Below are 24,163 nucleotides of genomic sequence, written 5' to 3'. Positions count from 1 at the left end.
TCAATAATTACCTTAAATGTAAATGGATTAAATGCTCCCACCAAAAGACACAGACTGGCTGAATGGACACAAAAACAAGACCCATATATATGCTGTCTACAAGAGACCCACTTCAGACCTAGAGACACATACAGACTGAAAGTGAGGGGATGGAAAAAGATATTCCATGCAAATGGAAATCAAAAGAAAGCTGGAGTAGCAAGTCTCATATCAGACAAAATAGACTTTAAAATAAAGACTATTACAAGAGACAAAGAAGGACACTATATAATGATCAAGGGATCGATCCAAGAGGAAGATATAACAATTGTAAATATTTATGCACACAACATAGGAGCACCTCAATACATAAGGCAAATACTAACAGCCATAAAAGGGGAAATTGACAGTAACACAATCATAGTAGGGGACTTTAACACCCCACTTTCACCAATGGACAGGTCATCCAAAATGAAAATAAATAAGGAAACACAAGCTTTAAATGATACATTAAACAAGATGGACTTAATTGATATTTATAGGACATTCCACCCAAAAACAACAGAATACACATTTTTCTCAAGTGCTCATGGAACATTCTCCAGGATAGATCATATCTTGGGTCACAAATCAAGCCTTGGTAAATTTAAGAAAATTGAAATCGTATCAAGTATCTTTTCCGACCACAAGCTATGAGACTAGATATCAATTACAGGAAAAGATCTGTAAAAAATACAAACACATGGAGGCTACACAATACACTACTTAATAACGAAGTGATCATTGAAGAAATCAAAGGGGAAATCAAAAAATACCTAGAAACAAATGACAATGGAGACACGACGACCCAAAACCTATGGGATGCAGCAAAAGCAGTTCTAAGAGGGAAGTTTATAGCAATACAAGCCGACATCAAGAAACAGGAAACATCTCGAAAAAACAACCTAACCTTGCACCTAAAGCAGTTAGAGAAAGAAGAGCAAAAAAACCCCAAAGCTAGCAGAAGGAAAGAAATCATAAAGATCAAATCAGAAATAAATGAAAAAGAAATGAAGGAAACAATAGCAAAAATCAATGAAACTAAAAGCTGGTTCTTCGAGAAGATAAACAAAATTGACAAACCATTAGCCAGACTCATCAAGAGAAAAAGGGAGAAGACTCAAATCAATAGAATTAGAAATGAAAAAGGAGAAGTAACCACTGACACTGCAGAAATACAAACGATCATGAGAGATTACTACAAGCAACTCTATGCCAATAAAATGGACAACTTGGAAGAAATGGACAGATTCTTAGAAATGCACAACCTACCGAGACTGAACCAGGAAGAAATAGAAAATATGAACAGACCAATCACAAGCACTGAAATTGAAACTGTGATTAAAAATCTTCCAACAAACAAAAGCCCAGGACCAGATGGCTTCACTGGCGAATTCTATCAAACATTTAGAGAAGAGCTAACACCTATCCTTCTCAAACTCTTCCAAAATATTGCAGAGGGAGGAACACTCCCCAACTCATTCTACGAGGCCACCATCACCCTGATACCAAAACCAATCAAAGATGTCACAAAGAAAGAAAACTACAGGCCAATATCACTGATGAACATAGATGCAAAAATCCTCAACAAAATACTAGCAAACAGAATCCAACAGCACATTAAAAGGATCATACACCATGATCAAGTGGGGTTTATTCCAGGAATGCAAGGATTCTTCAATATACGCAAATCAATCAACGTGATACATCATATTAACAAACTGAAGGAGAAAAACCATATGATCATCTCAATAGATGCAGAGAAAGCTTTCAACAAAATTCAACACCCATTTATGATAAAAGCCCTGCAGAAAGTAGGCATAGAGGGAACTTTCCTCAACATAATAAAGGCCATATATGACAAACCCACAGCCAACATTGTCCTCAATGGTGAAAAACTGAAACCATTTCCACTAAGATCAGGAACAAGACAAGGTTGCCCACTCTCACCACTATTATTCAACATAGTTTTGGAAGTGTTAGCCACAGCAATCAGAGAAGAAAAAGAAATAAAAGGAATCCAAATCGAAAAAGAAGAAGTAAAGCTGTCGCTGTTTGCAGATGACATGATACTATACATAGAGAATCCTAAAACTGCCACTAGAAAACTACTAGAGCTAATCAATGAATTTGGTAAAGTAGCAGGATACAAAATTAATGCACAGAAGTCTCTTGCAGTCCTATATACTAATGATGAAAAATCTGAAAGTGAAATTAAGAAAACACTCCCGTTTACCATTGCAACAAAAAGAATAAAATATCTAGGAATAAACCTACCTAAGGAGACAAAAGACCTGTATGCAGAAAATTATAGGACACTGATGAAAGAAATTAAAGATGATACAAATAGATGGAGAGATATACCATGTTCTTGGATTGGAAGAATCAACATTGTGAAAATGACTCTACTACCCAAAGCAATCTACAGATTCAATGCAATCCCTATCAAACTACCACAGGCATTTTTCACAGAACTAGAACAAAAAATTTCACAATTTGTATGGAGACACAAAAGACCCCGAATAGCCAAAGCAATCCTGAGAACGAAAAATGGAGCTGGAGGAATCAGGCTCCCTGACTTCAGACTATATTACAAAGCTACAGTAATCAAGACAGTTTGGTACTGGCACAAAAACAGAAATATAGATCAATGGAACAGGATTGAAAGCCCAGAGATAAACCCACGCACATATGGTCACCTTATCTTTGATAAAGGAGGCAAGCATATACAGTGGAGAAAAGACAGTCTCTTCAATAAGTGGTGCTGGGAAAATTGGACAAGTACATGTAAAAGTATGAAACTAGAGCACTCCCTGACACCATACACAAAAATAAACTCAAAATGGATTAAAGACCTAAGTGTAAAGCCAGACACTATCAAACTCTTAGAGGAAAACATAGGCAGAACACTCTATGACATAAATCGCAGCAAGATCCTTTTTGACCCAGCTCCTAGAGAAATGGAAATAAAAACACAAATAAACAAATGGGACCTAATGAAACTTAAAAGCTTTTGCACAGCAAAGGAAACCATAAACAAGACTAAAAGACAACCCTCAGAATGGGAGAAAATATTTGCAAATGAAGCAACTGACAAAGGATTAATCTCCAAGATTTACAAGCAGCTCATGCAGCTCAATAACAAAAAAACAAACAACCCAATCCAAAAATGGGCAGAAGACCTAAACAGACATTTCTCCAAAGAAGATATACAGATGGCCAACAGACACATGTAAGAATGCTCAACATCATTAATCATTAGAGAAATGCAAATCAAAACTACAATGAGGTATCATCTCACACCGGTCAGAATGGCCATCATCAAAAAATCTAGAAACAATAAATGCTGGAGAGGGTGTGGAGAAAAGGGAACCCTCTTGCACTGTTGGTGGGAATGTAAATTGATACAGCCACTATGGAGAACAGTATGGAGGTTCCTTAAAAAACTAAAAATAGAACTACCATACGACCCAGCAATCCCACTACTGGGCATATACCCTGAGAAAACCATAATTCAAAAAGAGTCATGTACCAAAATGTTCATTGCAGCTCTATTTACAATAGCCAGGACATGGAAGCAACCAAAGTGTCCATCATCGGATGAATGGATAAAGAAGATGTGGCACATATGTACAATGGAATATTACTCAGCCATAAAAAGAAATGAAATGGAGGTATTTGTAATGAGGTGGATGGAGTTAGAGTCTGTCATACAGAGGGAAGTAAGTCAGAAAGAGAAAAACAAATACAGTATGCTAACACATATATATGGAATCTAAGGAAGAAAAAAAGGACATGAAGAACCTAGTGGCAAGATGGGAATAAAGACACAGACCTACTAAAGAATGGACTTGAGGATATGGGGAGGGGGAGGGGTGAGATGTGACAGGGTGAGAGAGTGTCATGGACATATATACACTACCAAATGTAAAATAGATAGCTAGTGGGAAGCAGCCGCATAGCACAGGGAGATCAGCTCGGTGCTTTGTGACCACCTAGAGGGGTGGGATAGGGAGGGTGGGATGGAGGGAGATGCGAGAGAGAAGACATATGGGAACATATGTATATGTATAACTGATTCACTTTGTTTTAAAGCAGAAACTAACACACCATTGTAAAGCAATTATACTTCAATAAAGATGTTAAAAAAAAAAAAGTCTACAAATAACAAATGCTGGAGAGGGCGTGGAGAAATGGGAACACTCCTACACTGTTGATGGAAATGTATATTGGTACAGTCACTGTGGAAAACAGTATGGAGGTTCCCCTAAAAACTAAGAATAGAGTTATCATATGATCCAGCAATCCCACTCCTGGGCATATATCCAGACAAAACTATAATGCAAAAAGATACGTGCACCCCTATGTTCATAGCAGCACTATTCACAATAGTCAAGACATGGAAATAACCTAAATGTCCATTGACAGATGAATGGATAAAGAAGATGTGGTATATATATACAACGGAATACTACTCAGCCATAAAAAATAATGAAATAATGTCATTTGCAGCAACATGAGACCTAGACATTATCATACTACATGAAGTAAGTCAGAAAGAGAAAGACAAATACCGTACGATACCACTTACATGTGGAATCTAAAATATGACACAAATGAACTTATCTACAAAACAGAAACGGGCTCACATACATAGAGAACAGATGTGTGGTTGCCAAGGTGGGGGAGGGGCAGAGAGAAATGGATTGGGCGTTTGGGATTAGCAGATGCAAACTATTATATATAGAATGGATAAATAGCAAGGTTTTACTGTATAGCACAGGGAACTATTCAATATCCTGGGATAAACCATAATGGAAAAGAATGTATATATATATGTATAACTGAATCACTCTGCTGTACAGCAGAAATTAACACAACACTGTAAATCAACTATACTTCAGTAAAATAAATTTTAAAAAAATACTGAGCTTCTATCTACAGTTATTTTTATCTAGACTTTCTTATATCTCTTGTTGCAGGCCCTTTATAATGTACATATTACATTAGGGGAGTAGAACAGATGTATAACTGGTAAATGAACAGTTGTGCATTTCTTAGGGTGCAGGCTTAAAATTTCTTACCAATAAGAATGTGCAGCCAAAAGCAGACCAGCAAGCTGGTCTAGCTCCCCACTTGGCAGGTGAAAGAACTGAGAGGCAGAATGCCTGCAATATGCCCTAAGACCCGAAGCCCTGTAGCCACGTGGGACCTAAACTCTTGACTCGAGTCCCTGAACCATTTTGACCATTATCGGTGGTCAGCTCTTTGAAAAGATCGTTGCACCGCTTCTAGCTGCCTGGTTGAGCCACAGGGACTCCCTTCCCTTTGCCAGCCTCAGTTTACAAGAATTCTGTTCCCTCGATGAGGCTCTTTAGAGGCACCTGGCTGGGGAGGAAGGTGAGGCAACCTGCTTGGCCATTTTTCTTTCTCATTTGTCTGAGCTGCCGCCCACATCCAGCCGCAGTCCCCTAATAATCAGGGCTGCTTGCAGAATTTAAGTAAGATCTGCAGAACTCCGTATCCTCTTGGGCGCTCATTTTCATAGCAGCAACAAGAAAAAAGTGACTATTTCTTCATCTTTTTCATGTTTGGGAGAGGCTCCACTTACAGGCCCTGTGGCCTCCCGGGCCTTAGGCAGGAGCTGTCACTCCCCAGTGGTGCCTTCCTGGCTCTTTGAAGCAGCCCATCCCTGCTTGTCGAGACCCCAGGGTCCTGAAAGAGCTATCTGAGCCCAGGTGGAGAGCAACAGCGCTGCCGGTCTGCTAATCACAACCCCCTGAACCAGTCGGGGCTCCTGCTGGGCTGGGGGAGAGTGATTTCCAAGTACAGAGACAAAGGCAGGAAGGAAGGTGGGAGGTGTGGGAGCATTCTTCCCCTGTGTGCCGTGGGTCACCTTTGCCCCCAGTCAGTGGGTGACTGCCACAAGTTGGCAGGTGTTAAGAATGGCACAGTTTGAACTGCAGGGAGGTTTGCTTTTGGAAAACGGACCAAAGCGAGGAACTGCGCTCAATGAAAAGAACTAGGAGACCGCTGAGGGAGCTCCAGCCTCTGGATTCAGATCTCATTAAGGCGGAATTTGGACCCTTTTGGCCTTGGGGGGAGCCCAAGTGGATCTTGGCATTGTCTTCAAAGCAATTTTTGTTTAGTCATGGGCAGGGTCTACTTTTTTCCCTCCTGTGTTCTCCAGAACATTCTGTGTGCAGCCCCTCCTAGAGCAGCATCACCCTGGGAATGGGCAGCCAGGGTGGGGCAGGTCCTGCAAGCTCACCATCACCCGTCCTGCAAGGCCCCTCGCAGTTCAGCAGATGCCATTCGTGCCCGTCTCCACCGCCTTCACCGGGCTGCTCGTCTGTGGCCGGCTGCTGGGACGCACACTTACCACCTTCTCAAGAGGGTTGCCCTAGGCCAGTGGGAGCCAGCTCGCCTGCAAGGCCTGGGAGAGTGTGCACACCCCCCATGAAGGGCCCTTAGCCATTGACTGACTGTCACAGGGTGTGAGAGGCCGGTCCCTTTGCCTCTGAGCAGGACCATCTCTGGGACGCACTTCACACTCCAGAGCTCCCTGTGGGATCAGGCACGGCTGGACCCCCAAGCCCGCATCTTTGCTGAGTTCTTCCCTCACCCTTGTCTGCTTCCGTCATCCCTTACAAGTCTCCTGAGAGCCCTCCCTGCGTAAATCTCTTGTACAAGAATCCCCGTCTCAGGCTCTGCTTCTAGGGAGCCCAACCTCAGATGCAAGATCAGAGTGTCGCCCCTGCTTCTCTTCTTCTCACTCCCATCCGCCTATTTCTCCCAGAGGCACTCGGGCAGGTTTGCCAAACCTCCTAAAATATGCACGTATGCTTATAAATATGTAGTGTCGCTTTTGTGCGTGACATTGTACCACAGAGCCATTCTTATTCTCACTTTATTTTTACTCAAGGCAATGTTTTGAAGATCAGTCTAGATTTTTATATTCATGTCTAATTTTCTGCTTTTAGCTGTCTTGTATAGTGCTTTACATTTTGTTTTAATAAGCTGCTATTTAAGGGCCAGACTTTAAATCCAACTCATACTTGACACACCCTCTGCTCTCTTGGTCTCTCTCTGTAGATCTTCCTGTAAGAGCCGACATTATCAGCACTTACACAAGAACAGCACAATATCTTTGTTTATAGACCTCATGGAAGACCGATCAGAAAAAAGCTTTCTTACCCCAGGTCAGCTCCAGCCAGGGCACTGATGACTGATGGACCAAGGTCAAGAGCGCAGGGGACACCAGCTTTGACTGGAGTCCAGTGGGAAGCTCACAGAAGGAGGCAGGGTGAGGTTTGTCATGTATCTTGATGCCGGTTGACAGCCATTGACCGCCCTGCCTACTCCAACCCCGCCCTGACCCCCATGCCCACTGTCCCTTTTATCAGCCAAGTCTTGGAAGGTAGATCCAAGGAGGCAGACTTGCAGGTTTGCGTGGCCTGCCTGACACATGCTCATCCTGGGGAAGGAATATGTGGTCTGTCATATTATCCCCCTCACTCTCCTCTCTTGATCCCACAGGGAGTAACAAAGCAAAGAGAAGTGGAGTGGAGGCATGGCAGACCCTCAGCATCCCACTAAACCGGACTTGGGACTGGGGTCAAGGCTCTGGTTCCGTGGAGCACATCACAGAGGGTCTCAGCCACGAGGAGCGACAGCCACCTCGTCCCTAGGTCTGCATCTCCATCTCACTTCAGGGTTACCTCTTTGAATAGGTAAAAAGTGAGCAGACACACGCTTCAGACATATGAACATCTGCTTTAGAAGGGAAAACACCATCAATTAAGAGATTTCCATCCTCTGTGTGTTCTCCTGTGCTCTCCCCTTCTGTGATGAATCTACATTTTAGGGTTTCCAAAGCACCCTTCACCCATATAACCTCCAATCTCCTCCTCACTCATCCCGATTCACTTGGGGCTTCACAATTCATTGTTCATTCATCAGCAGCTCCCTAGAACAAGTCTCTGAGCGTCTCATGCTTCGTACAGCACTGTACACAGTTACAAATTAATCAGTAAAATCCAATTCCATGGTCCAGTGCCTGCTCTGGGCACGGCCGAGACATTTTTTCTGAATGTTCTGAATCTCTATGCCTCTAGTTAGTGTCAGGGCAATTAGGTGTCCAAGTATGAATTTTCTACATTTTCCCATTTCCACTCTGAAAATGGGCCCTGCCTTTTCTAATCCTTCTCCTTTAACTCATGTGCTTTCATTAATGACAACACCCATTTTCGTTACAGTGTGGTGTTTGGAGTTGGCAACAAAGGGTCGAATGATACAGAATGGAGGGCCCTGAAATAAACTTCAGGTACAAACGGGAAGTTAAAATACAGCAAATAAGTGAAAAAAGGGGATTGGGCCACGGGTCTATAAGCTTTTTATATAAAGGTCCAGATAATAAATATTTTAGACTTTACAAGCCATATACAATCTCTGCCACATTTTTCATATACATATATATATACATATGTGTGTATATATATGTATTGGGTTGGCCCAAAAGTTCGTTTGGGTTTTTGGTACCATGTTATAGCCAAACCTGAACGAAGTTTTTGGCCAACCCAGTATACATATACACATTCTTTTTAAAATGTAAAAATCATTCCTACCTCACATACAGGTATACAAGACGTACACAGGGCATACAGAAACAAGCCAAGAGCCAAACTTGACCCAAGGTCCACTGTTTTCTATATAAACAAAAATAAAAATAAATCCTTCTTTACATTAATACATAGAGAGAAAGAACATTAGAGACTATCTTTTTGTATTTGTGACATTGGGGGATTGAGATAAGGAAAAATTTCTTAGACAAGAACAAAAAATAATAATCATAAAGGAAAAGGTAACTCTGTCTGACTACATCAAAATATGCAATTTCTTGATGATCAAAGAAGCATAAGCAAGGTTAAAAAATAAGAAGTCCATTTCTAACAGTACAGTGAACTAGTTACTTTGATTGACTACCCCCATATTTACCCTTATACTGAAACCAATGAAAAATGTAGATTAAATATAAAAATGTTTACAATTTATATTTAAACGCACTGGTGTTCTGATGAAAAGGTAAGATATATTTAAAAGTTAAAAACCAAGTGGAAAAAAGTGAGAGCAATTTCATTTTGAGGGCATTTGCCAAACCAGGTGAGCTTGCCCTTTTGTTTTCATGATCCTGCTCTTCCATTTCCATTGTCTGGTGGGGTTCAGGGTGCATGATTCAAACCCAGAATCAACCCTATGTGAGTCAGGTGGAAGACCCAACCTCTACTCCTGCAGAAAACTGAGACCTCAGAGGCTATACCCTCAATATATGGGTTAATTAGGGATAATACATCCTACCCCCACCACCTGCCCAGCGAATATATATATTTTTTAATTCCAATCTTATCACTGAGTGGAGGGGGCAAAAGTCTCTCCTGTTAATTTCATAACAATAAGACAGTCTTCTCATGGGTTTGCAATCTGAATTCACACTACCCTGTGACATGGAGAAACCTACAACCAAGAATCTTATTTAAATTAGTGCTCATTGGGTGCCCCCAGGCACCTAGCAGAAGCAAAACAAATCATTACTGGAGAAACCCACCACAAAGTTCCAAAAACCTCAGCTTACCATCATAAAAATGACTAGGCAGATTTGAAAAATAATTAAATGGAACTTTAAAAAAAATTAAACATAATATTGTCAGGAATTAAATTTAAAACTCGACAGACATGTAAAAGCAGGGGACCAATTAAGAGGCCATTGCATTAGTTCAGGGACTTCTTCTGACCAAGATGGTGTAGCAGTGACTAGATGTACCCTCCCAAATAAGAAAATGGACAAATGTCTAAAACAATGATTTTCAGGACACTAGACACCAAGCCATGAAAGCAGTGGTCCCTGGGAGAAGAGGAACAGATGAGGTGAGCCTCACGATTGCCTTGGCTTCTTGGTGGGGAAACTTTCCAGGTCCAGCACCATTTGTTGAAAAGATTATACTTTTGCCATTGAATTTCCTTTGAACCTTAGTCAAAAATCAATTGACCATGTATGTGTGGTCTATTTCTGTATTCTTTATTCTGTTTCATTGATCTATTTGTCGATTTTGATGTGAATACTACACTGCCTTGAATATTTAAGTTTTAGAGTAACCCTTCAAGTCAGGCAGTGTCATCAAGACAGCGTGGCATATGCATCAAAATAGACAAATAATAGATGAACAAATCATGCTGGAACAATTAGGTATCCACCTGCAAAACTAAGAACTTTGATTTCTACATCACACCATATACAAAAATTTCATCCTAGGTCTGAATATTAAACCTAAAATAATAAAACTACAGAAGAAAACTTAAGAGAAAAATCTTTGTGGCTATGACTTAGGCTAAGAGTTTTTAGTTATGACATCAAAAGCACAATCCAAAGAAAGAATGATAATTGGAATTCATCAAAATTTAAACTGTCTGCCCTTTAAAAGACACTGCTAAGAGAATTAAAAACAAAAAGCAACAAAGAACAAGGCACAGACTGGAAGGAAATATTTACCACTTGCATATCGGAAAAAGGACTTATAGCCAGAATATATAAATAACTCTCAAAATTCAATAAGAAGAAAACAAACAACCCATTTTTAGTGGGTAAAAGATGCAAACAGATATTTCACCGAAAAAGATACATAAATGACAAATAAGCACATGAAAAGATAGTCAATATCATCATTTATTAGGGAAATGTAAATTCAAACTAATACAATACCATTAGACATCTATTAGAATGACAAAAATTAAAAAGAATGGCCATACTAAGTGTTGGCAAGGAGGTGGAGAAGCGGAAGCTCTCACACACTGCTCGTGGAAATGTAAAATGATACAACCACTTTGGAAAACAGCTTGGCAGCATCTTAAAAAATTAATTATGCTTCTACCATATATGATCCAGACATTCTACTCTTCGGTATTTACTCAAGAGAATTTAAAGCTTATACCCATACAAAGACTTGTATATGAATATTTATAGTAGTTTTTATTTATAACAGCTCAAGACTGAAACAAGCCAAATGTCTACCAACAAGTGGTTGTATAAACAAATTGTGCCGTGTCCACACAATGGCTTACTACTTAGGAATGAAAAGGAACAAATTACTGATACACACAACATGGATGAGCCTCAAAATAATCACATGGAGTGAAAAAAAAAAGCCCAGCCAAAAAAAAAAAGGGTGGGGGAGGGAAGGTATATATTGTCTGCTTCCATTTTTATAAAACTCTAGAAAAAGTGAAATACTCTATAGTGACAGAAAACACATCAGTGGTTACCTGGGGGTGGGAGGGTGGCGGGGTGGGCAGGAGGAAAGAATTACAAGGGGATACATGGAAACTTCAGGGATTGTGGATACGTTTGCTTTCTTGATAGTGCTGTTGGTTTCACCAGTGTGAACATGTCAAAACTTATTAAATTGCACACTTTAAATATGCATAATATTAAAATTCAATATATGTCAATAGAGCTTTGGAAAAAACACTCAGTGGATTAAGAAAATTAGTAACATTTTAAAGATACATCCGAACAAAGTATCTAGATTATAGCAGGGAGAGACAAAGTTGTTGAAAATAGAGGTTAAGAGACATGAAAGACAGATCTAAGATGCATTATTTCGATGTTCCAAAGAGGAGGGAGACTGGGATGGAGGCAACATCTGAAAAACAATGGCTGAGAATTTTCCGGGTAGACATCAATCCAGAAATTATAGAAGCCCAATGGATTCCTAATGGAATAAATTAAAGTGATGTGTACCTGGATACATCAAAGTAAAAGTATGGAACACCAAAGAAGAAGATCTTGAAAGTAGCCAGAGATAAGAGACCTTCAAAAGACAGATGAGTAGACTTACAGCTGACTTCTCACCACAAAATAGAAGCCAAGTGATGATGCAATAACAGCTTTGATGGACTGAGAGGAAATAACTGTCAACCTAAGACTGTATACGCAGAAAAAATGTTTTTCAACAACAAGGATGAAATAAATGCACTTTCAGGCTAATAAAAACTGAGATTTTTCTTCTCTAAAGGAAATTCCAAAGAATATACTTCAGACAGAAGAAAACAATCCCAGAAGGAAGATCTGACATGCCAAAAGGAATGAAGAGGCAAGATATTTGCAATTATGCAGGTAAATATAAATGAATGGGCTTAAAAAGTCAGATAATAGATCTGGAAAAATATCTGCAGTATATATAACAGGCAAAGAATGTATGCAAATCTAGGATATATACACAATCCTACAAATTCTGGGTGGGCAAAACATGAAAAATCTGCTCCTAACAAACATTAGTAAGAATATGGGAGCAGGGCAAACTCTCACTGTTAGCTGGAGGAAACCTACAGTGACACAAGTACTCCGGAGAGTGATTTGGTAGTAACTTGCAAAGTTGAAAATGTGATTATCTTATAACCCAGTAATTCCATTTTAGGTATATTTCTTAGAAAACTTCTCACATTGTGTCTAAGGAGGCACATATAAGCATGTTCATTGCAAAGTTAGCACACACACAAAAAAAACTGGAAATGATTTAAATGTCCATAAATAGGGGAATGGAAAATACAGTGTGTTATTTCTATGGGATAGAATACTCTACAGCAATTAAGATGAATGAATTTTATCTGTATGTACCAACATGGCTAGATCTTCAAAAACACAATATGGAGTTTAAAAATCAAACTGAAGGATGATAAATTCAGTGTGATATATATATATATATATATATATATATATATATTTTCTTAACAGTGTGAGAGATATATATATATATATATATATTTTTTTTTTTTAAAGATACCAAACAATATTATATATTAGTGGATACATTGATTTGTAAGGTATGAACACATGGATGGAAACAGTACCAAACCCATAAAACTACATAATTATATTTTTGTTTTATTTCTTTTATTTTACATAATATATATAATAAATAAAAGTAATATTTTATTTGCTTTATTTTTTTAAGGCTCAGAAGCAAATATGATAAAATGTTAACATCTGTTCATTCTGGATCATCACCCATGAATCTGTTATAGATTTTCTAAACTTTTCTGTCCTTTTTATTTTCTTTTTCAAAAAAAGAGAAAAAGATGGGAATTCCCTGGTGGTCCAGTGGTTAGGACTCCATGCTCTCAATGCCGAGGGCCCAGGTTCAATCCCTGGTCAGGGATCTAAGATCCCACAAGCTGCACAGCACAGAAAAAAAAAAGAGAGAGAGAGAGAAAAGAGAATGGATACTATGATATATGAATTTTACCACTCTCTGTGAGCTGAGGCCCATAGGGTCATCTCTGATACAGTATTTCATTTTCTGTAGAATGTAAAGACAACTGAAGTGAAAATGGGGACATGAATTTAAAAATGGGCTTCTTTCTTAAGGAGAGAACGCACGTGTTGATAGTTGATAGATAGGTAGATAGATGATAGATAGATAAGGTAGATAGGTAGACGGACGGATGGATAAATAGATAGATAGATGATAGATAGATAGATAGATAGATAGATAGATAGATAGATAGATAGGGATATGCATGCATACCTACATATGTGAGTGGGTAGATGGATATATAAATGGATACACACATCATACAGGCAGTCATACACCCCTGGGTGGATGGATGGACGGATAGAGAGTGTGGTAGGCAGATTACACCCACCCCCACCCCCACTGCCCACAGAGATGTCCACATCCTAATCCCCAGAACCTGTAAATATGTTACCTTCCATGGCTAGAGAGACTCTGCCGATGTGAGCAAGGGGAGAGGCCTCTCAAATGAAGACAGTATCCTGATTACCCAGGTGAGCCCAAGCTAACCACCTGCGTCCTTAAAAATGAAAGAAGAGGCAGAAGATTGGGTCAGAGAGAGGAGACTGAATAAGAAGGAAAAGTGGGAAAAGGACCCAACCTCTCCTTGCTGGTTTGGGATGTGGAGGAGGGGGGCTGTGAGCCAAGGAATGGAAGTTTGCCAACAACCCAAAGGAACAGGAACGGAGCCTGGAGCCTCCAGAAAGAAGTGTTGCCTGGGACACCTTGGTTGTAGCCCAGAAAGACCCATACTGGATTTCTGACCTACAGAACTATAAAACAGTAAGCGTGTCTTGTTTAAAACAACATACTAAGTTGTAATCTGTTATAGCAGCAATACGAAACTAATATAGATAGATAGACACACAGATAGATAATAGATGATGGATAGATGATAGATCCCTTACTTCATCAAACAGAAGTTTTTCTGTTTGATTGCCTGCTAAGTAAACATATCTGAAACAAATCCTATGTTACTATTGACTTCTGTTATAAACTGGTCATAAGTTACTACGTGAAAAATGGACGGATTTTGAAATACACAGTTGAAAACTTTTGAAGGGAAAAAATAAGCTCTATGTATGGCCTCCTGAGCAGTGAATTTGAAGCACCTTTTTTTTTTAACATCTTTATTGCAGTATAATTGCTTTACAATGGTGTGTTAGTTTCTGCTGTATAACAAAGTGAATCAGCTATACATATACATATATCCCCATATCTCCTCCCTCTTGCGTCCTTTTTTTTTGAAGCACTTTTAGACATCTCCTCTCATCATTTTCCAAGCATGGGTGCTCAGAACTGAACACTGACTCCATGTTTCTGAAGATGGACCAAATATGAAAGAGAAATGGAGAGGATGTTTCTCTGAGAAGCTCTATCATCTCATGCCACTCCACTGGCAGGAAAGTAGTTAAATTTGAGACTTCATGTGGGTCAAACTGGCAGTCTCCTTTATCAAATCTTTGCAGGCCAATGCTATAGAACCAGTGGTCTAAGAAGAAATTTGCCTGTAAAGGGAACCCTTTCCTTATAAACCCAGCATCACGTTCCCGTATGGACACCTGTCCAAAGATGTGTCCCCCACATTAAAAGGACAAGTCTTAGCAGCCACGTACAATGAGTGGGATGATGGAAGACATGGGGTCAGAAAACTCAGATTCTCATCCTAATTCCACTAACTGGGTGAACTTGGGGAAGCCATTTCAGGCAGACACAGCCTAGGGTGACCCTATGAGTCAAACCTTTGTGGAATCCCTTCCCCTTGAGTGTGGATGGAACCTATAATTTGCTTCTAACCAATAAAATATGGCAAAGGTAAAGGTATTTTGCTGATGCAATGAAAGCTCCTAATCGACAGGTAAATGATCCTGGGTGGGCCTGACCTAATCAGGAGAGGCCTGTAGAAGAAGATCTAGAGGTCAGAGACTTGAGACAGCACAGACACATTCTCTCTCCACTGTTAGCTTTTAAGAAGCAAGATGCCATCAATTCCATGCCTCAAGAAAATGAATTCTACCAACAACCTATGAAGGGAATGAAACAAGACGATGGGATGGAGAAAAAAAGGGGGGAACCACTGAGGTACAGGGGTCAGGTGAATCTCCGCCACAATGCCGACATCTTTGCTGAGATGAGGGGGAGCCAGCCCCATGAGGAGCCAGAGGTGGTGTGTGCAGGTAGAGGTAAACAGATCAGCATGTGCAAAGGCCCTGAGGTTGGAATGACTCAAAGGACGATCATGAGCCAATAAAGGCACGGATGATGAATGAATCATGGTCGACCAGTCAAAGTTTGGTGGATGTAAAGGCTTCAACAGCATCATCCTCAGTGCACCCGGTTGGAGGCTCCAGGACAGAGCTGTCGAGCCTGGGTTCTGACCTCTCCTGTTTGCACGCCGGGGTCCCTCTGCCCCCTCACTTTTTCACCTGCAGCCTCTTGCTGAGAAGCTCGCTGACTGGGAGGCAGAGTTTTGGCTCCCACAAAACCGGATGTAAAGATGAAGATTTGCAAACACGCATGTCTATGAGGGCCAGGCAGACTACATGACTCAACGTAAGACACTAGGGAACAACTTACAGACTGCAAGAAAATATTTGCAAATGATGCAACCAACAAGAGATTAATCTCCAAAATATACAAACAGCTCATACAGCTCAATACCAAAAAAAAAAACAAGCCAATCAAAAAAATGGGCAGAAGATCTAAATAGACACTTCTCCAAAGAAGACATACAGGTGGCCAAAAGGCACATGAAACGATGCTCAACATCGCTAATTATTAGAGAAATGCAAATCAAAGCTGCAGTGAGGTATCACCTCCCAACGGTCAGAATAGCCATCATCAAAAAAAAAAATCTACACATAATAAATGCTGGAGAGGGTGTGGAGAAAAGGGAACCCTCCTACACTGTTGATGGGAATATACACTGGTGCAGCCACTATGGAAAACAGTATGGAGTTTTCCCAAAACAATAAAAATAGAGTTGCCATATGATCCAGCAATCCCACTCCTGGGCATATATCCAGACAAAACCATAATTCGAAAAGATACATGCACCCCTTTGTTCACAGCAGCACTATTCACAATAGCCAAAACATGGAAACAACCTAAACGTCCATCAACAGATGAATGGATGAAGTTGTGGTACATAAATACAACGGAATACTACTCAGCCATAAAAAAGAATGAAATAATGCCATTTGCAGCAACATGGATGGACCTAGAGATTATCATGCTAAGTGAAGTAAGTCAGACAGAGAAAGACAAATACCATGATACCACTTATAGGGGGAAACTAAAATATGACACAAATGAACTTATCTCAGAAACAGACTCACACACATAGAAAACAAACGTATGGTTACCAAAGGGGAGAGGGGGGTGGCAGGGGGAGGGATAAATTAGGAGTTTGGGATTAGTAGATACAAACTACCATATATAAAATAGATAAACAACAAGGACCTACTGTAGAGCACAGGGAACCATACTCAATATTTTGTAGTAACCTATAAGGGAAAAGAATCTGAAAAAGAATGTGTGTGTGCATAATGAATCTCTGTGCTGTACACCTGAAACTAACACAATATTGTTAATCAACGATACTTCAATTTTTTTAAAAAAAACTAAAAAAAAAAAAAAGGGAAAAAGGACACTAGGGAGAAGTGGGGACTGAGGCAGCAGCAGAGCACAGGCACTGCCCACAGGCGTAGCTGCGGCTCAGCCCCAGCCAGCTGCCACCCTGCAAGAAGACGGGCCCAATATCTTCAGAGCTTCAGACATTTTAAGAGAAGCTGAAATCCAGGTTTACATGTGAAATCTCCTGATATTTATTATTTGGATACTAAGCGTCAAAACTTTCAACAATGTTGCAGGCCAAATAAGATTCTTACATGGGCTGTGTTTGGCCCCTGGGCTGCTGACGGGTTTGCAAGGCATCCTGGAGAGACGTCCCCAGGCCTCTCGGAGGACCAGCCTGGGACCATCAGCCTTATTTGGGAATGTTTCCCCAACGGCCTCCACGTGTGGACACCTGGCACCCAGCAGGTGCACAATGAATGTCTGTTGAAATGGTCAAGTCCCAGTGTTGGGAAGGAGGGAACTGTAAATGAGGCACCCCACCTTTGTCCCCCTCCCCACATCTCCCGGGACTCTGCCTGAGGCCTGGAGACCTCAGGCTTGCCAGCTGTTACTCAGATGTAGTGTAGTGCTTTGTGGGAGCAAAGCCACGTGCCAGTATCCCTGCGCTCCCGGGATGTGGCTTGGGTGATGTAAAGCGTTGCTCTCCAAGCTAGCTCACTGGACCAGCATCCTCAGCACCACCGGGGAGCATGTTAGAGATACAGAATCTCAGGCCCCATTCCAGACCCACTGAATTTGACCCAGCATCACAAGAAACCTCCAGAAAACCCTAGGTGACTCTCATGTCCATTACGGGCTGGGAGCCCTGGGGCAAGCTGCTGTTTGGCACATGGGCTCTGGAGTAAGGCTCGCTGGTTCAGATCCGGGTCCTTGGGGAAGTTGCCCAACTTCTCTATGTGTCTCAGTTTCCTCGAGAGAAAAATGGGGCGTCATCGTGCTGTGCCTGGCACACAGCAAGCCCTCAGCGATGCCAGCTCTGGAAACGTGGTCCCGGCAGACAAGTGAAAGGGGGTGCAGGGGCCTCAGAAGAGGGTATGTCATCTCTGGCCACTGAGAGTCTGAGCAGCCATAGGCAAGCATTAGGAATTTGTGTGGCCTCTCGACAAATACCTATGTCTGGATCAGACACTGACAGTAGGAGAAGGCCAGGCATTCTAGGAAGGGGAGATTGCAGGTGCAGGAGAGCCTTGGGGATCTGGGTTCAGAGTGTCAAATAGAGAATAGGCGAGGGCTGGGACCATATGACATCACACTGAGAGGGAGGGGGGCGACCATGGGAAAATGGGACCGAAAAGCTTTGCGGGGCAGGGGGGCGGGGTGTTGGAGGGAGGAGGGTCCGCAGTGGGCAACCTGAAGGGTTTTGAGCAAAGGAGCGAGACAATCAGAACGACGTGATGAAAGAGGGGTTTTAAAATCCATCTGCCCCCCTCCCAATTTGCAGTCGGGAGATTATGTATGTGCACAGATCACGGAGAAAAGTCTAGAAGGGCATAAACCTAAACATGATTGTCTCCGAGCGGTGAGGTCACTAGGATGTTTCATTGTCTTCTCCTCGCTCATCTGTATTTTCTAATTTTTCTGCAAAGGACATGTATCACTTGCATAATTAAAAAAGCAATAAAAGCTGTAAATAATTAACATGCTCTCTCTTCAGGACTGAAACTGGATGCATGTGTTTTCAGCTCAGTTATTTCGAATATTTGCTGGATGCCTGGCCTTAAAAAAGGCACCACTGAAAAACACACAGCCGGTAGACTGATGGAGAAACACACTGAGTCCTTTAACCATGAAACCCTAGACCCCCGTTCCTAAACAGGACTCTGTCTCTCTCTCTCCCGGGAACACAGAGATGCCTTTTGAATCCCTTGTGAAGTTTTCCTTGGGGGTTTATTGAAATCGCAGTTTGCAGTTCCTGACACTGTGGGCACACGGGGAAATGACAGAGGTGGCCACACACCCTACCTTTTGGAGCGGATGCTCAGTTGTTTCTGCTTGCTGCTCCCACGAGGCATCTTTGCCCTCCTACGAGGCCATCCTCTCTTCCGTTCTGGCTCAGACATCCAGTCCTGGGATGGCATCCCTGGGGCTGTTGGGTCGGAGAGCTGAAAATACCAGGCACGCTGGCGTCATATTGCTCACAGCCCTCATGGTGGGAACAACACAGAAGGGTTCTCTCTCTGCAGACAGGATGCCTGTCTGGGGAAATCGGGCATCGAAATGCTGCAATGCCAAATGGTCTGCGCATTGCTGGGTGGAACCTTCTGGAATCCTGCCTGGGCTGGATCCACAGAAGAAAAAGCCCAGACCTTTGGTGATAACGGGAGGTCTAGGGAACACCGTGGCCAGCTCCTTTCCCTCCTCCAGGAACGCCCACGCCCAGTACCCGATGGCCTTGTGGAGGAAGGAGGCTAAGCTGGGCCTCGGATTCGCCCTCTCTCAGGCCCAGCACATTCTTTCTTAACCCCCCACTCTCGGGATGAAGGCAGTGTTACCATGAGCACAGCCTTCAAGCTCTGGGACACAGGCCCTGTTGTTCCACACGATTAAGTTACAACTGAGGCTGCAGGATCCTCTTCAGTCACCCTGGCCCAGGACATCCCAGAGCAGGACAACACCCTCAATTATACGATCCAGATGCACGGAGTCGCTCTCCAGATGGGACTACAGGGACTTCCCTGGCGGTCCAGCGGTTAAGACTCAGCGCTTCCAATGCAGGGGGTGCAGGTTTGATCCCTGGTCGGGAAATAAGATCCCACAGGCTGCAAGGCACGGCCCTCCCCCCCCCAAAAAAAGGATGGGACTATAAATTTATTTAATCACCAGTGAGAACTCTCTAGAGCACCCGGCTCCTTTCCCGATTTGCCACTGCTCCCAGGAAACTCATGGGTAAGCTGAATCTGACCATAGCAACTATTTTCTCTGGAGTCCCTGGTATGATAACTATCTCCTTTTAAGAGTTTTTGTCTGGAGTCTATCTCTCAAAAAGGGTTTCTGATTTATAAGCTCCCCTGACCAGCGTTTCATTTTTACTGTTTGCCTCTGCTACCAGGAAGCTCAGTGTTAAGGTTTATGTCTAGCTATGAAAAATCTCACCCGGAGTCTTGGGTACAGTCATTCTGTCCTTTGAAACTTCTTTTCTCATGATTTTCTTTGGTTTTATTTTACACGTTGCGCCTTTTTTCTCTCCCTTGGGAGCAGGCTGAGATGTTATAACGGACAGCAGATGCCACACAGGATGGCTTCATACTTTCTCTCCATCGCTACAAGTCCTGCCTGCCAAGCGTCCTCCCTCAGCCCCCAGGGCCCTGGGACAAAGCCGAGTGTTACCTTCAATGTCTGCGTCTGCCCTCCTTCTCCAGGGCTTATCCTGGTCCGTCCTCCAGACACCGCTTTGCTCACCGGCTGGGCGTCAGGACCCTCACCCCGGAGGCTGCCGCCAGGGAAATGCGGCGCCAGGTGCACGGAAGCGTTCTTCTCTTTCTGCTCCATCGGCAGAGGGAGGCTGCGGCTCAGGCAACACCACGTGAGCCGGGGCTCAGCCCTCAGCGAGGGGAAAGGCCCCTGGGCCCTGCAGCTCCCGGGGGGCTCTGCGGGCGCACACAAGGCCAGCTCAGGCCAGCCCGGGGGCGGGACGGCCGAGAGGACGGAGCCGGGCTGGCGGGAGCAGCCGGCACTGAGCCCCGCTAGCGGCCCTGAAGGAGGGCCCCGCGGGGCACCCTCGGGAGGCCCCCCCAGCTCCCCAGTGGATTCCCAGGGATGGAGGACGCCCCCAGAGGGCCTGGTCCGCGCCCGAGTGCTGCTGCTGCAGACTTGTTGGGTGTCATGGGTCCCACTCCTCCAAGAGTCACACGTTGGCGTGGGCGGGAAGGAGGCTGCCCCACTGGGGACCCCAGCTGCTGGGGTGCCAGTGTCCAAGCTCCCTTTCTCCTCTCCCTGCACCCCCTTTCTCCTGTCGCACGGCCTGGACCAGCTGGGGTCCTCCCCGAAGCTGTCTGCTCCACTAGGGGCCTGGCCTGAGGTTGGGCTGGGAAGCAGGGGGGCCTCCAGCCCCGACTCCGTAGAGGATGCCTGTTCCTCAGGTCCCCCTCTCCTGCAGAGAAGGCCCCGGCCTTGGTCCGGCTTCTGGGGGACGGGCGGCGGGCGACGGGTCTCTCCCTGGGGTAACCTGAGGAGGTACTGTGGGGGAAAGGCCACGTCCACTGGGTCAGCGAGGACACGGGGGGCCCGAGGCTGCGAGGCCAGCTGGGAGGGACACCCGGGGGCTGCAGCTGTAGTACGCGGCCGAGGCTCCATGTCCCGAGGCCCTGCCCGCCTCAGGGCCCCAGCCCTGCCCCTCGCTGTGCAGTCGTCGCCTCCAGGCAGCCCACCTGGCTTTTCCCCCGGGTCACTGTCCTGGTTCTGAGGGGGCGGGGAGGCAGCCTGCATGGGGCCCCCCGGGGTCTCTCTTTCTGCTCCCAGGGGCTCCTGGCAGCTTAATGCCTCCACCTTCAGCTTCTTCCTCTCCGAGGGGAGCTTGTCCTCTGTGGGCTGGGGCTCCCCAGAGCTCCCGCCCGGCTGGCTCGGGACCATGTGGTCCCGCTGACAGGTCTCCTTGGCGTCCCCTCCGCCACCCCGGGTGCCACCTTCCAGCTTGGGGTCCAGCAGACCCCGCCTGGGAGCCTCTAGGTCACCTCCTTTGGGGGGACTGGGTGCTGGGAGCAGCTGACACCCCAGCTCCAGCTTCCCGTTTGGAGGAAGCAGAGGGCTCTTGCTGCCCAGGCAGAGGGGTCCTCTGCAGCTGAGGGTGGGGCGTGAGGCAGCCCTGTTCACACGGGGCTGGTCCCTGCCTCCAGCTCTGGCCACTGTCTCCCTCTGCCTGGGGGGCTCAGTCACCAAGAGGCCCTCCGGGGCCGGTGGGCTTGCACAAGGCGCTGGCCTGGCCCCCGTGGCAGTGTCCTCGGGGCCCGGGGGCTTCCTCCCGTCCTGGGAGGGGGCTGCATGCCCGCCACCCCCTGCGTCTTGCTGGAGAGGACGGTCCAGCTCGACCCCACCGCCCGCTGTGGCCTCCCTAGCCTTCTTGCCTCCGCGGTGGCCGGCTTTCGTTTTCTGGTAGATGCTCTTGAACGTGTCCTTCCCGTACACCTGCCACTTCTCCTGGGTGAACCTCTTCAGCCTCCTCTGGCCGCGTTGCTTACCAGCCGCCTGGCCCTGACCGGCCTGGCCCTCCCCCGCAGCCGGTCTCTTTCCCTCCGGGTCCTCCACCGGGGCCGAGGCATCTCCCGTCGGGGGACACGGCAGGTCCTCCACCGCAGCCTGTCTGACTAGGGCCCGGGGGTGACCACCAGGGACATCGGCCAGTCGGGCGGGGGCAGGCCTGGGGCTCAGAGGCTTCTGCCTCCGGGACCAGGCGTCCCGGGGGTCCGGTGGCTCCGGCCACGTCCCCGTGCCCTCGACGAAGGGCAGCGAGTTGCTCCTGGTGACAGGCACACATTCGGTGCCGGTGGAGAGCTGCGTGGGGACCGAGTGGAAGAAGAGGGGCCGCGCCCTGTCCGGGGGCGCGCAGGTGGAGCGCGCGGCGCGCAGGGCGGCAGGCGGCCTCCTGGGCTCTGGCGGCCGCAGGTCGAAGTGGAAGGAGTCCTTGTAGGTGTAGGGCATGGGCAGGTCGATGCTGCCCTGCTTGGACAGGACCGTCTTGCGGGGCCGCACGTGGGCCAGCTGGGGGTCGTCCACCACGGCCTGGTTGTGGGAGATGAGCCTGGCGATGCGCTCCTCCAGCCGCCTCTTTTCCAGCTCCAGGCCGGGCGCCCGCTCCGCGCGCCCGGGCCCCGGGCCTCCCTCGCCCTCGGACTCGGCGCTGTGCTCGGACAGGCTGTGCAGGGGGCTGCCGGCGGCCGGCGGCTGCTCGGCGCTGTCCGAGCGGGACAGGTAGCCCGAGTCGGTGCTCTCGCACTTCCGCAGCCGACCCTCCGAGGGCTTGGCATCCCCGGGCTTCTCCACCTGCTGCAGCTGCAGCGCGGAGCCCGGCCTGCTGGCCGTCGGGGACCGCTGCTCCGGCAGCTTCCGCCTCGGCTGCGAGCTGGCCAGCGGGAGCCCGGGGGCAGAGTCTACAGGGGCCTCCCTGACATCGAACGTGGACCCTAGACAGGCCACAGCGTCCAACTTCAGGTCCAGGTTCTTGGCAACCGGGGACAGATGCGCCGTAGGCAGCAGGCAGTGCCCAGCGGCCTGGGCGCCCGGAGAAAGGGGTCTCTCTGATCGTGCCCCGTGGGCCCCGGAAGGCACTCCGGCCTTGTCCCCCTCCTCCGGGAGGCTGCTTCCCCCACCGTCCGACTCCGAGGACAGCCTGGAGTTGTTGAGGTGTGTCTGGGTCCGTCTGTGCTTGTACAAGTTGCTCTGGGTCTTAAAGGCGATGCCGCAGGTGGCGCACGGGAAGGGCCTCTCCCCCGTGTGGGAGCGGATGTGCTTCTCCAAAACGCTGGGCTTCAGGCAGTCCCGGCCACAGTGCGGGCACAGGTACTTGCCGGCGTTGCGCACCTTGCCGGGGCTGCCCAGCACGGGCCCCAGGCCCGGTGACAGGATGGGCAGAGCACCCACGAAGTTCACGGTGAGCGCTGGGGCGGCTGGCTTCCCCACCTGGGTGGGACCGGGCCCTTCAGGCTGCAGCAGGGGGCTGAGAATGAAGGGCACGCTGCCCCCGTCCACGCTGCCTGACACGAGGGGGGCACGCGGCTGGAGGCCCCCCGGAGGCACCGTGTGGTACAGTGGGATGGGCAGGGCCTTCAGGAACAGGGTGGGGGCCAGGCCCTGCTCTGGGGGCAGGATGATGGGGCCCAGGGTCAGGTGAGGCGAGGCCTGCCCACCTGGGGCCCCTGGGGGGCCAGAAGCAGGAGCTGGCTGGTCCCTGGCAGGCAAGGCAGGGCAGGTGACTTCTGGCACCTCCATCCCACATCGTCTGGGTGGCCCAGGATGCCGGGCAACCTGTGAGCAACAACCAAACTTTACTATGGGTAACTCTCTGCTCTCATCATACAGTAAACCCTTCCCTACCCCCCATCAGGCATTTCGTCACCTCCACTGAAGCCACAACAATCCCCCAAGAAAAATACCCTTATCCCCATGTAAGGAAAGGGGAAACTGAGGCTCAGAGAGTGGAAGTGACTTGTCATGCAGCTGATATGTGG

General features: G+C 46.3%; 1 protein-coding gene across 1 annotated transcript in view; it reads right to left on the bottom strand.

The window, feature by feature from the left end:
• ZNF831 (zinc finger protein 831) overlaps positions 1-23,924 on the bottom strand; it is a 79,256-nt gene extending 55,332 nt beyond the window's left edge. Inside the window, exons 1-2 of the mRNA XM_057529797.1 lie at positions 20,331-23,924; positions 18,966-19,105 (exon numbers count right to left, since the gene is read on the bottom strand). Coding sequence (XP_057385780.1) covers positions 18,966-19,105; positions 20,331-23,924 — 3,734 coding nt within the window. The remainder of the gene's footprint in view (positions 1-18,965; positions 19,106-20,330) is intronic.
• Between the last annotated feature and the right edge of the window lie 239 nt (positions 23,925-24,163).

Source organism: Balaenoptera acutorostrata, chromosome 15 (genome assembly GCF_949987535.1).
Source record: "Balaenoptera acutorostrata chromosome 15, mBalAcu1.1, whole genome shotgun sequence".
Classification (NCBI taxonomy): domain Eukaryota; kingdom Metazoa; phylum Chordata; class Mammalia; order Artiodactyla; family Balaenopteridae; genus Balaenoptera; species Balaenoptera acutorostrata.
The sequence above is the reverse complement of the archived record's forward strand: the minus strand, read 5'-3'. Positions and strand labels throughout refer to the sequence as shown.